We start from the raw sequence: 12771 nt of genomic DNA, 5'->3' as shown, positions 1-12771 counted from the left end.
CAGCTGGTATGCAGAGACACATTTGTGCTGCACAAAGTACATACATGTACATTAACATCTACAGAGACTTACTGACAGAAAACATTTGCATTTTTGACAGTTTAGGGGCACATACGGGCATGTACTGACATTAAAAAAGCCTAAAGAAATATTGGATTTCAGGAAAAAAGAAAAACCAGGACAGCCCCTTTTAACCATCATTAATATCTGTAAGGAGCCTCCAATAATGCTCTTTTCTCTGTCAATTCAGCTGCTTTCAAACAGTGAATGGTTAGAGTGCTTCAAATAAATTGAAATGAAATGAAGCAGGATCAATATTAATCAGCAATTTACTATATAGCTCTGCTTCAGTTGTTAATTTGTTAGCCCACATGGCCACTCATAAGGCACCCACACTGCACATTGAGCTGGTAGGGGATCCTGAAGTCACTCTGCAGAGCCGGGTGGCGGACCACGCAAGTGAGTGTGTGGCCCTGGACGTGGCGTGTGGGATGCCAGATGTAGCGCACTTGTGTGCTGGTCGTGCCGTTGACGTCGTCAAATAGCTGCACTTCTGACTGGCCAAAAAGGTTGGACTCCCAGGACACCTCAGCAGGGGGCCGAGCTCGCTCAGCTATACAGGTGGCCACCACGGTTTCATTGCCACCATCGATCAGGGCAGTTGAACCAGCAGACACATAGACCTTTGGCTCCACTGTTATTCAGAGAGTGAGAAAAGATAAGAAAAGAGGAAAAAAACAAACAAAAAAAATTGTTTCCCAATTAGAATTTCAAGACACTTCTGACACTGTTTTACTGAGTTAACTGCAGTGTTTACGTTACATGTGTTTTCCCTGCATCGTTAACTGCATTCTCTTCACTTCTGTCATTCCACTACAACTGAGTCCAACCAGTCATTAGCAGCTCTAGCCACCCTTGTGATCTGTTCTGTGAAAACAGACTGCCTGAGTATACACACACTCTGTGTTTGTGAGCCAGCAGTGACAACCTGTGATTCAAATGAAAACAAAAAGGGTAATCCCTTCAGCAAAACTGAAAACAGCACTGGAATCTGCTATTGCTTACCATCTGAACAAATGGCTCTATAATACAAGAACTGGTAGTAGACAGTGACTAAATTCATGTTTTCTGGTGCTGCAAAACTAATTTCCCTGCCTCACTTGCTCTGGAATTTTCTATTGTATCCCACTGATGACTACAGAATGCATGTATCCTCTTCTATCTGTACAGAGGGGGTACATACAAAGTGACAAGGTTGTAAAGGTGAAGGCATTCATCAAATACAAAGGTTGGACAAATAATTCAATGTTAGTTTATCATCTTTTCATCTTTTATTGAGATTTACTCTTTAAATCTCTCAGTCATTTGACTAAGAAAACCTGCAAAAACGTATATCTGACACATACATGATAAAATATTCAATTGATCAACAAATTCTTTCAGCAGTACTTGACAATACTAATTGGGAAACTGTCATTTTTTTTTTTTTTTTTTAAACACATACTTACCGAGCACATTGACCGTGGTGGAGGCCTGAGTGTTTCCCAGAGGAAATGTAGCTACTTTACAGGTATAGATCCCGACGTCAGAAAAGCCCACGTTTTCCAGCACGATAGTGGCGTCATGAGAGGAGGGCGAGCGAAAATACAAGCGATTGATAAACTCCGGAGGGATGGAGGTGCCAAACTCTGGGTTGTAGACGGCCACTGTGACGGATCCTGAAGGCAGACGGCGCTCCCAGGAACTCTGAGTAAGAGTAAGGTTTGTGCCAACCTCCACCCTGCACTCTAATGTCACATTCTTCCCCAGTACAGCACTCACCCTCTGGGGCACCACCACCTGACTGCACCACACACCTGGCAACAAGACACACAGAACAACACATTCATGTACAATCGCTATGTTTAATTGCAAACAGGTTTAGATAATTTGACACAATTAACAAATTATTTGGAGATCTTAAAGAAAAACTGGAGCTTTTTTATGCTTGCAAATGGAAACTTGAAATGACACAAAAAGCTGTGTATATCTGAGCGGAAACAATTTGTCAGTTGATAGAAAATTCTTCTCATAATCATAATAAATTATTTCAGTTGTTAAATCAAGCAACAATGGTGGACACTATTTGAAGGTAGGAATGCAACTAAAAGTGATTTTCATTGTCAAAAAATCTGTTCTTTTTCATAGTCTTGATTATTTCATCAATCACCGGGTCTATAAATGTATTTACAGAAGACGTAGAAAACCATACTGTGTATATATACAGATTTGTGAAGTGGAATCAAAATTGTTGTTTACTATTCTCTATCCATTGACAAACTAATTAACCAATTGCTGCAGCTATAGTTCAAGCATCTCCAATGTGAAGATTTGTTGCCTTTTTGTGCTTTATATGAAGGAAAATCTTTGCAGTTACAACCCCTCAAGAGTAAAGACATCTAAAGATATCACTGACTTCTCAGAACAGTATTATCACAGAGTCATCCATCTAGCATTAGAGTCAGAAACATGGGCTGCAGATAAAAATTGATGAACCCTCTGTGACGTCACAAATAGGTTTTCTGAGGAGCCGTTTTAAGCTCAGTGTGCTGGCTCTGGCCATCACCATCTTGGCAGTACTTGACTCCTCCTAACTCCCAGCTAATCCAAAAATGGGCAAAGAGGTGGAGCGTGACTGCAGCAGAGTTGGCCATGGACTGACCTGTGACGGCAACCATCTGTCAGTCCATAATTATACATAACTTTAAGCCTTAATACACTTTGAATAAGTGAGCTATATAAAACTCATCCCCATACACTAAATGAAGAATTACAAACCAAAAACATCCTTTTTTTTGCCAGGCTATGAACATGTTTATTCCTGCTGTAAAGTTGGCCACTTTAAAATGAGGGTCTATGGGGAGTGATGATTTTGGAGCCAGCCTCAAGTGGCCATTTGAAGAGCTGCAGTTTTTTTGGCACTCACGCAGTGGCTTCATTTTTCAGTCCTGGAGGCAGCTGCTTGGTGAGCAATCATGACTACTATGATGGCATCAGTGAGAAAAGGGTATTTCTGGTGTTGCCTCTGACGTCAGTCCTTAAAATCCAAGTTCAGTACCATCTGACATCTGTGGGTATCAGGCTGGAATCAAAACTTGATACCACCACAGCAGGCATGGGGCTCTTCAACAAATACACAGCTTACTGTGTGACTCAGTGTTCCCATTGATGAATTTGTTTTGTCTCTATAGACTTCCTCCTCCTGACCTGAATTCTGGAATTAAAAGCAAGCTGTCTGTATGTCTTTTGTCCAAATATATCCAACCCATGCACTCTGTCACCTGCACTTGTCAGAAATGTGGCATGTCTTGAAAGCAAGAGCTCAATGTCGTGCTGAGGAAGGTCAAAAGGATATGAAGAGAACAGACTGCGACCGGCAAAAAAAAAAAAAGAAAAAAAAAAGGGAAGAGATATGCTAACATAATGATGACATCATCGCTGAGAGAAGAAAAGAAGGCTGAGAGTGAAGAGAGGCGAGAGCAAAGTCACATATGAAGCACAGTGGGAGGAAACGTATCACGAGGATCCCTGTACACAAAAAACAGATGAATTGTTACTGATTTGAAATGAAAATATAACACTACTCGACTGCAATAGCTTTCAACTAGATCACTAATTGCAACAAGCTGCCAGCAGGAAGACATCATCATAAATCAAAACCTGCTGCGCTGCTTGGCAACTGACTCCAAATATTCTATTGTTGTTTTGCCAAAAACAGCTCAGTCTCTGATCAATCTCGCTCTAAAAGGCCATGTCCTCAAATACTGGCACTGCAAAAGGAAATTTCACTGCCCCTAAAGTATGAAGTACAAATGTCTTCATTTATTTAGTTTTTAATTTTACGATCCTTAGAATGAAGTTTGAATTTGTTAAACTACTGTACTTAATTGTCAGTTCTTCCAGTTTTCAAATATTTTATAAGGTTAGCTTGTTTCCGTATGACAAAAGTACAGACTGTTGTCTCAAATAAATCATATCTAGTGTAACTTCTTTGTCAAATTTGGGAGTAATTATTGAACAATATATCACACTGGAAAATTTACTAGTCCACCTTTGAAAACTAGTGATTGACATGGCAAACTTTGTCCCAGGTTATGCAGCAAATACATATCTTAATACATGCTTCATACATGTGAATATTTTCTGGTTTCCTTACTCCTCTATGACGTAAACTGAATATCTTTAGGTTGTGGACAAAATAAGACATTTGACCTTATCATCTTGGGCTTTTGGAAACACTATCACATTTTTCAGCATTTTCTGACATTTTATAGCCCCCAAACTGATAGTTTTTGAATCCAATGTCTGATAGGCATCTGTGGGAGCACCATTCCTGAAATTATGTGCTACTTAGGATTATATTCACACACACAAACACACACTTGGCCATCTGATTTGACTCAGCCTGCTCAAGCATCACATTAACTTCAGATGAGCTTTAAAATGCATACTGAGACAAAAAGAAGACTGCAGGGTTTTGTCCCTTGTCATTTCTATTGTAAGTTGGGAAGGGATCTTTAAATGGCCTGTATAGACTGGAGGAATGATTACAACAAACAAAAATTCTTCCAACATACATAGAGGCAGAAAGTGATTCTTGGACACACTTGAAACACACCACACATCCTATATCAATGGTAAATGAATTTAAAATTATCACACTTAGAATTAACCTCATTTCACCATTGCTGTTGAGATGCTTGCAAAGAAGCACTTCCATCTGTAGTCAGTTTTTCCTGTCAAATCAAACAACGTCAAGTCTACAGAAATCTGGATCTACTTTAAATGATTTATCAAAGTGAGACTGCCTGTGTCTTCTTTTCCACTGTTAGTTTGCAATATCTATCAGTCCTTTCCACAAATGCATGGCACAACATAAAAGAGCTCACTCATTAGGTCAGGGCTTAGCGCCGTTGATCCCTTTTAAGTTTAGAACACTAAAAAAAAACAACAACAACAAATGCTTGATGGACAGAATGAATGGACTGAACGAGCCAGTAACAGTAAAGCTATACTGAAAGAGGCTTATCCCACATTTCCCATTACGCACAGTTCTCAACTTCATCCAAGGAGGAGTGAAGCTGTTCTGAACACAAAGGGACAGCCCCAGGCGAATGTTTGCTATTGGTTCAGTTGCTTAAGTTAATTAGTGAGTCACCCCAAACTGAGTATCCTTGAAACAAGGAATCGAGTCAGGTGAAACAAGGAGGCAGAAAGCTGAGAACACATTTAAATAAACTGGTGCCTAATTGTAAAAACTGTGCATGTCACCACAAATGCCTTACAGCAAGGTTAACTAGGGAACATCATAATAATATACTAGATTTACAAAAAATATAAGAAAAAAAGTAAAATCATGAAAGCAAAAGATTAAACTTTAATATTTGCTGAACTAATGAAACAGTTAGGTAGTTTGTATTAAAAGTGCTAAATTGCACACATGAATTCGGATGGCAAATACTTAACATTATAGTGCATATAACCATTTACTAAGGTAGAAAGCTGATTCTCTGAGTTTCTTAATAATGAGACTGGAATTACAGCATAGTAAGATGAGAGAAAGCAGCATTTTCCCTGCACTGAATATGTAATGAAGAGGTATAGCGACTGTATTAAATTTTTATTGGTGACATGACGACAACCTTACATAAGCGTGCCCTCGTTTTCTCCAGCTCAGAAAAAAAAGTGTTGAGAATAAGGGCAAAGTCTATCTGATCTTATGTGCAGTCTATCTTGACATAGCAATGGCAATTCATTCTTATTTTTATGCTCTCACAGACAAAGAAAACAAACTGTTTTAAGTTCTTGCAGTCGTTATATCCTCAAAAAGAGCAGCGTCTGTAGACACTTTCAGTTCTGTTTGCAAATTCAACACTGTATGTCTCATTGACACACACAGTAGAAAACAGATTATAGATATCCAGGCATCAAGGACACATTGCTCCCTGGGGACACTCTGCTGCTCGTTCTCACTTTAGTCAATATTACCTTCACATGCACCACTTACGTGGCGGCAAGTGTATTAGTATGTGTATCTTACTAGAGGGCAGCACGTCTTGTTAAAAGCGGAAATAAGAACATAAACGGTGATGGTGTTAAGGTGGAAGTGTCAGAGCCAGCTGTGCAGAGCAGGAAAGGACTGAACAGTCATTTAATAGTCCGATACTATCTCACCTTCATATCAACTTTGGATTCACGTGCAGACTCTTAAACTGGCCTGGTTCTGTTAAGCTGTCCATCGGAGGGGAATCACCCGAGGACCCAGTCACTGAGCTAACTTGTCATTGTGCGCATTATAGGTGTTCACACACTTGACTGTGTGTGTGTACCTATAACATGCAGCTTTTGAGCTCCACTGGTGCTGAATAATTTTCATCTTGTGATTTATTGAGAGACACACATCGATGCATGAACAGAGAGTCATAAACCGTCACCCATTCCCCCAGAGGACAATTGACCAGCTGTGAGTGTGCGCAAATGACTAAAAAAAAGTCGGTTTATGCTGTCACTGCACCGGATGCAACATCCATTGTGTAGGTTTGCCATTCCGTTTTGCTAAACCTATACTGTACGCGAACTTAGTACCACCAAATGTGAGTTGTTTTGGATGCTATCCTTGATAACTCTTAGCCACACCAAGCTTACTATGTTATCACAGTGGTGTTTGAAACACCATGTTTCTGATGGGTACTAGTGTCACACAATTCTACAAGCTCAAGTTTTCCTAAAACTGCAATAATTCAGTGACGATTTAGTTAGCTAGTGTTTTACGACATGCATGCTCACTTAGTAGTTGGAATCTGTGACACATGACGGCAAATTGATGCTAATGTTCCTGAATGTGAAAGCACAAAACAGTTTTCTAACAGGTTAAACATCGCAACTTTCAAACAAACCAAGTATGTCTCCATATCTGTCAGCTTATTAGAATATTTTCATTCAAACTGGTGGCCAGTAGTAAAATTTGACAGTCGATACAAATACCACTGAATTTTGACAATTCTCAAAACCAAAAACAGAAATCAATTTAATGAATGCATTTCAAAATAAACTCCTGTATAAAAAGGTTGCTGCTCAGGCAAAGTTCTAACACACATGGAGACACGACATTGTATTTTGACAGTAGCCTACTAATGTTATGAGCAGCACCCAGCTTACACTACAAGCAATTCTAAAATTAGCCAAAAAAATACATTTAGATGGCATCGGTGAGCACTGAGTGTGGAGCATTGATGACAGTAACATTTCAGGATATGAACATTTTGAAGACATTTTGATAAAAAGTTAAAAACTGAAAGTTACTCCCCTTGAACTCCGCATCAAACTAGAATGATTGTCTTTTAATTGCTTAGATAAGTTCGCAGTGTTTAGTTCAACAGCCTCTGTGACGCTGCTAGCACTCTGGCTTTTGGTCGTTATCATCTAACTTTACGCAAAATGCCTCAAAACACAACTCTTCGTGTATTGTTTATTGCCAGAAGTCACAGTGGACCTGTTGCCTCACCTGGACTTGCCACAGCTATCACACATGTAGATGTTACTACCTAATATTTCATATCACATCTTTGGTCCCTTTTATAGTTTCTATACAATAAAAAACAACAAAAAAAACGCGTATAGTCACATATTCAAAATTTTGGTATAACCTCGTCACCAAAGAATTGCTTCTTGTGACATTCCTAGGGGGCAGAAACACCATGAATGTAGCTTTAATGGGTGAAATACATTACGGTGTAAGAAAACCGTTTGTTCCCCTTTAAGGCCTAGACATCATTAGCTCTAAGGGTGTTGGCATCTATTTTGCATTCAACAAATGCACAAGGTCAAAGCACTCATTGCAATGTACAGCAGACTTAAACTGAACCTAAACAATTGGGCACCTGTCTCTCCTCCTTACTCTTTTTCCTACCCTGTTTAGAATTGGACTTTGTTGTCTTAGTAATGGCATGAGCGAATATGCAGTACATGAATAATGTGGCAGAGGGTCACTTTGCTCATGTCAAGTCTTTAACAAAAGAGTTATGGAATCTTCATTGGGTTTTGTTCTTGTACGGAAGCCCGGAGCTTCTCTTCTCTGTACACTGTCCGGTTGCTTAATTGCGAGAGAGGCCCACTGTAACATCAAACACTGGTCTAGTGCTGGAGTATACCACACTAGTTTCGTGGGATGTGCAACAAACCCACTTCTTTTTCACTTTGTTGCATATGACTGCATCACACTGAAAGATGCCCAGTCAACGTGTTCTCCTGCCTTTAAATATGGAATGACAAACAGTGTGGGTGAGAAACAAATCATTTGACTGGATTCACTGTCGCTCAGTGAGGGTTGTACCTGGCTGCAGAGGCATGGCATGAAACTATTCATTATTCTCAGGCACAACAAAGATTTAATTAGGTGTGATTTACATTTTTCTAAGCAGCGCAGTCTGTTCAGGGAGTCTGTTTGTGACTGTCACACTTGATAAAAAACTTGTCCATATGCTATATATTAAACAAGCTGCTTGATAACTGATCTGACTGCGATTAAGTTGTCATTTTTGCAGATTAATTTCTACATAAAAGCTGCCTGTGAACAAGACATACCAGGACATACTTTAACACAGTCATGCACTCACTGGTTTCCTTTTAAGCGCACAATGTGCTAACTTGACAGCAGATGAATTGAGTTTCAAGCTGAACTAAAATATTCCTGCTTTAGAGTTTTTAATAGAGCACCACTACAGCATAGTGCAAAAAAGTTGTTTCAGGGTGGAGTTGGTCAACTGCCCACTCCTTGATTAAACCATAATGAGTTCAGGCTCCACTGCAGGCACATGGTGGCTGACCCTCATCCGGACCTGAGGCTGCTGCATTAGCATTGTCTTCTCTGCTGACAATGATCTAAGTTCCTCAACATTTCACTAAAGCTGGAAGCGTGACACGCGTCATTGCATCACATTACTTTAATAGAAAATGTTTCTGGAGCTAATATGGCTGCCGGTGAATCTGCACTGACCCAAGTGTAGGTCGGGCAACGGTATATATAACTCAGTAGGAGCTGCTCGGCGGGTTCTGTGGACCGTTTCTATGGCAGCCTCCGGGTAGCACCATCATCCGCCCTGGTGGCGCTGGCTAGCCGCTACTCCGAGGAGATGAAGTGAACTTGGAACCAAGTTTTAGTCTCTAAATAACGCCCGCTAAACTTGCTGAACTTCAGATAATCCCCACTTGAAGCTCACGACGGCGGCTAGTTTCAGCGACTCCACCGTTGAGCTTTCTGCAGGAAAGGACAGTCGGCTCTCTCACAAAACTTCTGTGTAGCGTTAAAGGAACAAACAAAAACTACCACGCAAAACCCTGGACTCACCTGTAATACTGCACAAAAGGTGAAACAATGCGACCTTGCTCTGCTGTCCGAGGTAACTCCGGTGAGAAGACGGTAACATTTTCAAAAGCAGTGCAGTCTGCTGCTCCAGGACCGAGGTGTAGGATGCATGCCAATTTAACGGTATGTGCCGAACAGTGGAAGCTCCTCAGCAACAACTCCGAACTGCATGTGGACTGTACCATCTGCTCACGGCGGAGCGGGTAGACCGGGAGCTCACCTGACAATTCAAGTAAACGGTCGTCTGTCGAGGTTTTACCACAACCTCCCCCCGGAAGAATGATCCATTAGTATACACATTACGTCATCTCTGTTGATAACCCGACATATATTGATTCATCAGATCACTTTTTTTCTTTACAGGCTTCGCCAATTACACACAGAAAATACAGACATTTTTTACTGCTGCGAAAGAGGAGTGTGAATTTTGTATTTTTTTGTTTGTTTATCTGTTTGTCGGCCAGTAGGATTTAAATTTATTGAACACATTTCAATTAAATCTGGTGGAGAGTAATTAGGGCAGCTGATAAAGAAAAAAACTGGTTCATCTTTAGTGCAGTTAAGGCCACAATGTGAACACTCAAGATGCTACATCTTCTCCTACAACTCTTGAACTTTTAAAAGCAGACATTTTATTCTTGGCTGCTTGACACAACAATAGACAAAATAGAACTATATACAGCCTGTGGGCTAGGGTTGAACAAATAATCAAAATAATATAAAAATCGCAGTATGGGTAAGTGCAATATTCAAATTACATTAGCAGTAATTTTTTTTGATAAAGCAGAATTGTGTCACCAAATTATATTATGAATGAAGTAATCCAGTACGACAGAGATGCCCCAGGCTACAAATCATATTCTCCAGACATAAGGGAGCATGCATGTTCGGTTCACACTGCAGCAAGAATCGCATAATGACTTTTAGATATACTTTTTTTAATTCCCAAATTCCCATTGCCACTAATATGCTTCATATTACAATATCTGTTGAAATAGCCATTTTTTGGTTTATTTTTTGCCTCTTACTCAACACTACAATGGGTTCAGCTACATATGGACTCCCTTGAATAGACTCTGTATTTTCTACCATTTAAATTTCAATAACGTAATTAATTAACCATGTGAAAATGTTAAAAAATTCTCAGTTTTTATATTTTACAGCATTTTCCAATACGATCTAGTCAAATTTTTGCAAGCATCATTTAAAAGAAATTGTCATAATTCTTGCATCAGGCAACTATAATCAAATATACAGGCAAAATGTGCACTCATCAACTCTGAGCAAACACGCTGATTTCCTCTTGAATTATCTATTCAGCCTATAGGTGGTGTAGCAAGCATTAACAGGTGTAATTCAGTAGTCATGAGTTGAACTCGCAGTATACCTTTTTTCTCCAAACAGGTTGTATGTCATAGGAGGGACTGCACAGATGTAATTAATCACATCAATGATTGCTGCTTTCCATTTGGGTTTGCCACTGCCTGACCGCTCACTATTGGCCTTCTGGGACACTTAAACTGAACTAAGCCATCGTTAAAATTATTACTTCCACCTGTGTTTATATGGCAAGTCAAAATGTCTGCAGTAAAAACTATTGATCCTGGTAGGAGTCTCTAGAAAAAAAGACATTTAACCTCTAAGTGCAGTGTGTCTGTAGAACTCAAGAGTTTATGGTGATGACATTTAAAATCTGTGACTACATTATCTCATATATAACCTTTTAGCTTAAAAATATTGTGATCTATATTTTGCAGCAGACTCACATTCGAATTAACAATGGCCATTAAATGCTGAATATTTTAAATGATACTCGCTTACTCTTCTGCTTCTGGGTGCAGAAAAAAATGTATGTAGCTCAAGTTGCTGCTCATAGTTCATCCAGTCAACAAGTTAATCTTTACAGAGTAGATGTGGGTGGGACGAGGTGGGAGATGGGGGTTGGCCCAGCCACCCCTCCCTTCCTGCTGACAGAAAGCTAACCAGGTCAGTGCTTTAATTTGAGTCACAGGGGATACAATTACTCTCCCACCATCCCATTCATCTGCAACTCTATAGTGCAAACGTCGGTGCACATCCGTGTCTTTTTGAACCTGTTTTGAAGTCTACAAATGCATCATGTATTCTGGTTGTTCTTGAATTCAGTCAGATATTTGCCTCGAGTGCAAAGCATCTACATGAAAGCTATATGTTTCTGTATGTTATAAGAATCTGAGACTGGGAGGAGAGAGAGGAGTCTGCTAAAAGACTGGATAATTCAATTTAGGGCCTTCTTCTGTATCAGAATTTGTACATTATAAAGTTCCCCCCCGACTTTTCCACAACCCCTCCTCGCTGAGCGGAAAACCTACCCATCCATTATTCCACTATTATCCAGTGGGACATTTTTTTGATTCATATTTTCCTTTTCTTTCATCAGCAGCTTACTTATGCAGTTGGGACTCCATTTCTGACTCATGTGTCCAGAACGTGCCAAATCAGCAAACACAGACATATTTTGTAAGTCCTCTGGTTTTATGCGGACGAATTTCGATAGACAAAATGACAATAACAGTGAGTGTGAGTCAGTCGATTCTGTTCTCACATCACGCAACACAGAAAAAACAGAGTGAAGCTTTCTGCCCATCTGAGTCCCGTTTTTGTGTATTAAGTTGTTTTTGAAAGTACAGCACAGTGGAAAGCATGACCTATGACCTGTGTGATCAAAAGTAAAAGTTAAATCTGCAAAGAAAGTTGCAGTTATTAAACCAAATCCACTGAATCCACGGCTGAGGATGTGAAGGGTTTTGTGATCATGATAACAACCTTTTCCCTCCTGCTCTAAACCAGAGCTGCTCTCTGTCACCAGGTACTTGGTCGCTCTGGAATGTTTTTCAGCCCGTCAAGTGCTCTTTCATGAAGGCCAGAGAGGTATTGAGAGGGCTTCGAGATTGTGGTGGAGTAAAGATCGGTTAAATTAGTCCACCTCCTGCTCAGGCGCTTCTTTTATTCTGTGGGTCAGCACCTCCCTCGCTGTTTACCTACATAAATTGTTCCCCCTCTCTGCGCTCTGACTCAATCCCTTCTCCTTCACAAGTGTCCGTCTGCACTGTGAGAAAGAGCAGGGGAGAGGAATTTTCTTCAAACAATCATGAGACACTCATGAGATAGAATAGATCCAACTAATTTAGTCTGATATTGGATGCAGATCATTTCTCACATACCAATTTATGAGCCACATGCTTACATGCTATTAAGTGTTGCAGTTGGAGCCACAGTTTGTACTCGAGAGCCATTTGCAAACCAAAGGTGACATCTGCTGGGCAAAATGAGAAACTCTTCACATACAGTTTCAGAATTGATACTACTCTCATCAGTTTGACAGTAAC

The 12771-nt window shown here is 40.1% G+C and overlaps 1 protein-coding gene across 2 annotated transcripts in view; it reads right to left on the bottom strand.

Moving 5' to 3' along the window:
- The window catches only part of nectin3b (nectin cell adhesion molecule 3b), a 29589-nt gene extending 19990 nt beyond the window's left edge, over nucleotides 1-9599 (bottom strand). The window contains exons 1-3 of one of the 2 annotated variants that reach the window (XM_023287375.3): nucleotides 9386-9599; nucleotides 1509-1856; nucleotides 395-694 (exon numbers count right to left, since the gene is read on the bottom strand). In XM_023287375.3, coding sequence (XP_023143143.2) covers nucleotides 395-694; nucleotides 1509-1856; nucleotides 9386-9464 — 727 coding nt within the window. In that variant the 5' untranslated portion in view covers nucleotides 9465-9599. The remainder of the gene's footprint in view (nucleotides 1-394; nucleotides 695-1508; nucleotides 1857-9385) is intronic. The other variant, XM_035955876.2, reaches the window with a different exon arrangement.
- Between the last annotated feature and the right edge of the window lie 3172 nt (nucleotides 9600-12771).

This window comes from Amphiprion ocellaris, chromosome 14, assembly GCF_022539595.1.
Source record: "Amphiprion ocellaris isolate individual 3 ecotype Okinawa chromosome 14, ASM2253959v1, whole genome shotgun sequence".
Taxonomy (NCBI): domain Eukaryota; kingdom Metazoa; phylum Chordata; class Actinopteri; family Pomacentridae; genus Amphiprion; species Amphiprion ocellaris.
The sequence above is the reverse complement of the archived record's forward strand: the minus strand, read 5'-3'. Positions and strand labels throughout refer to the sequence as shown.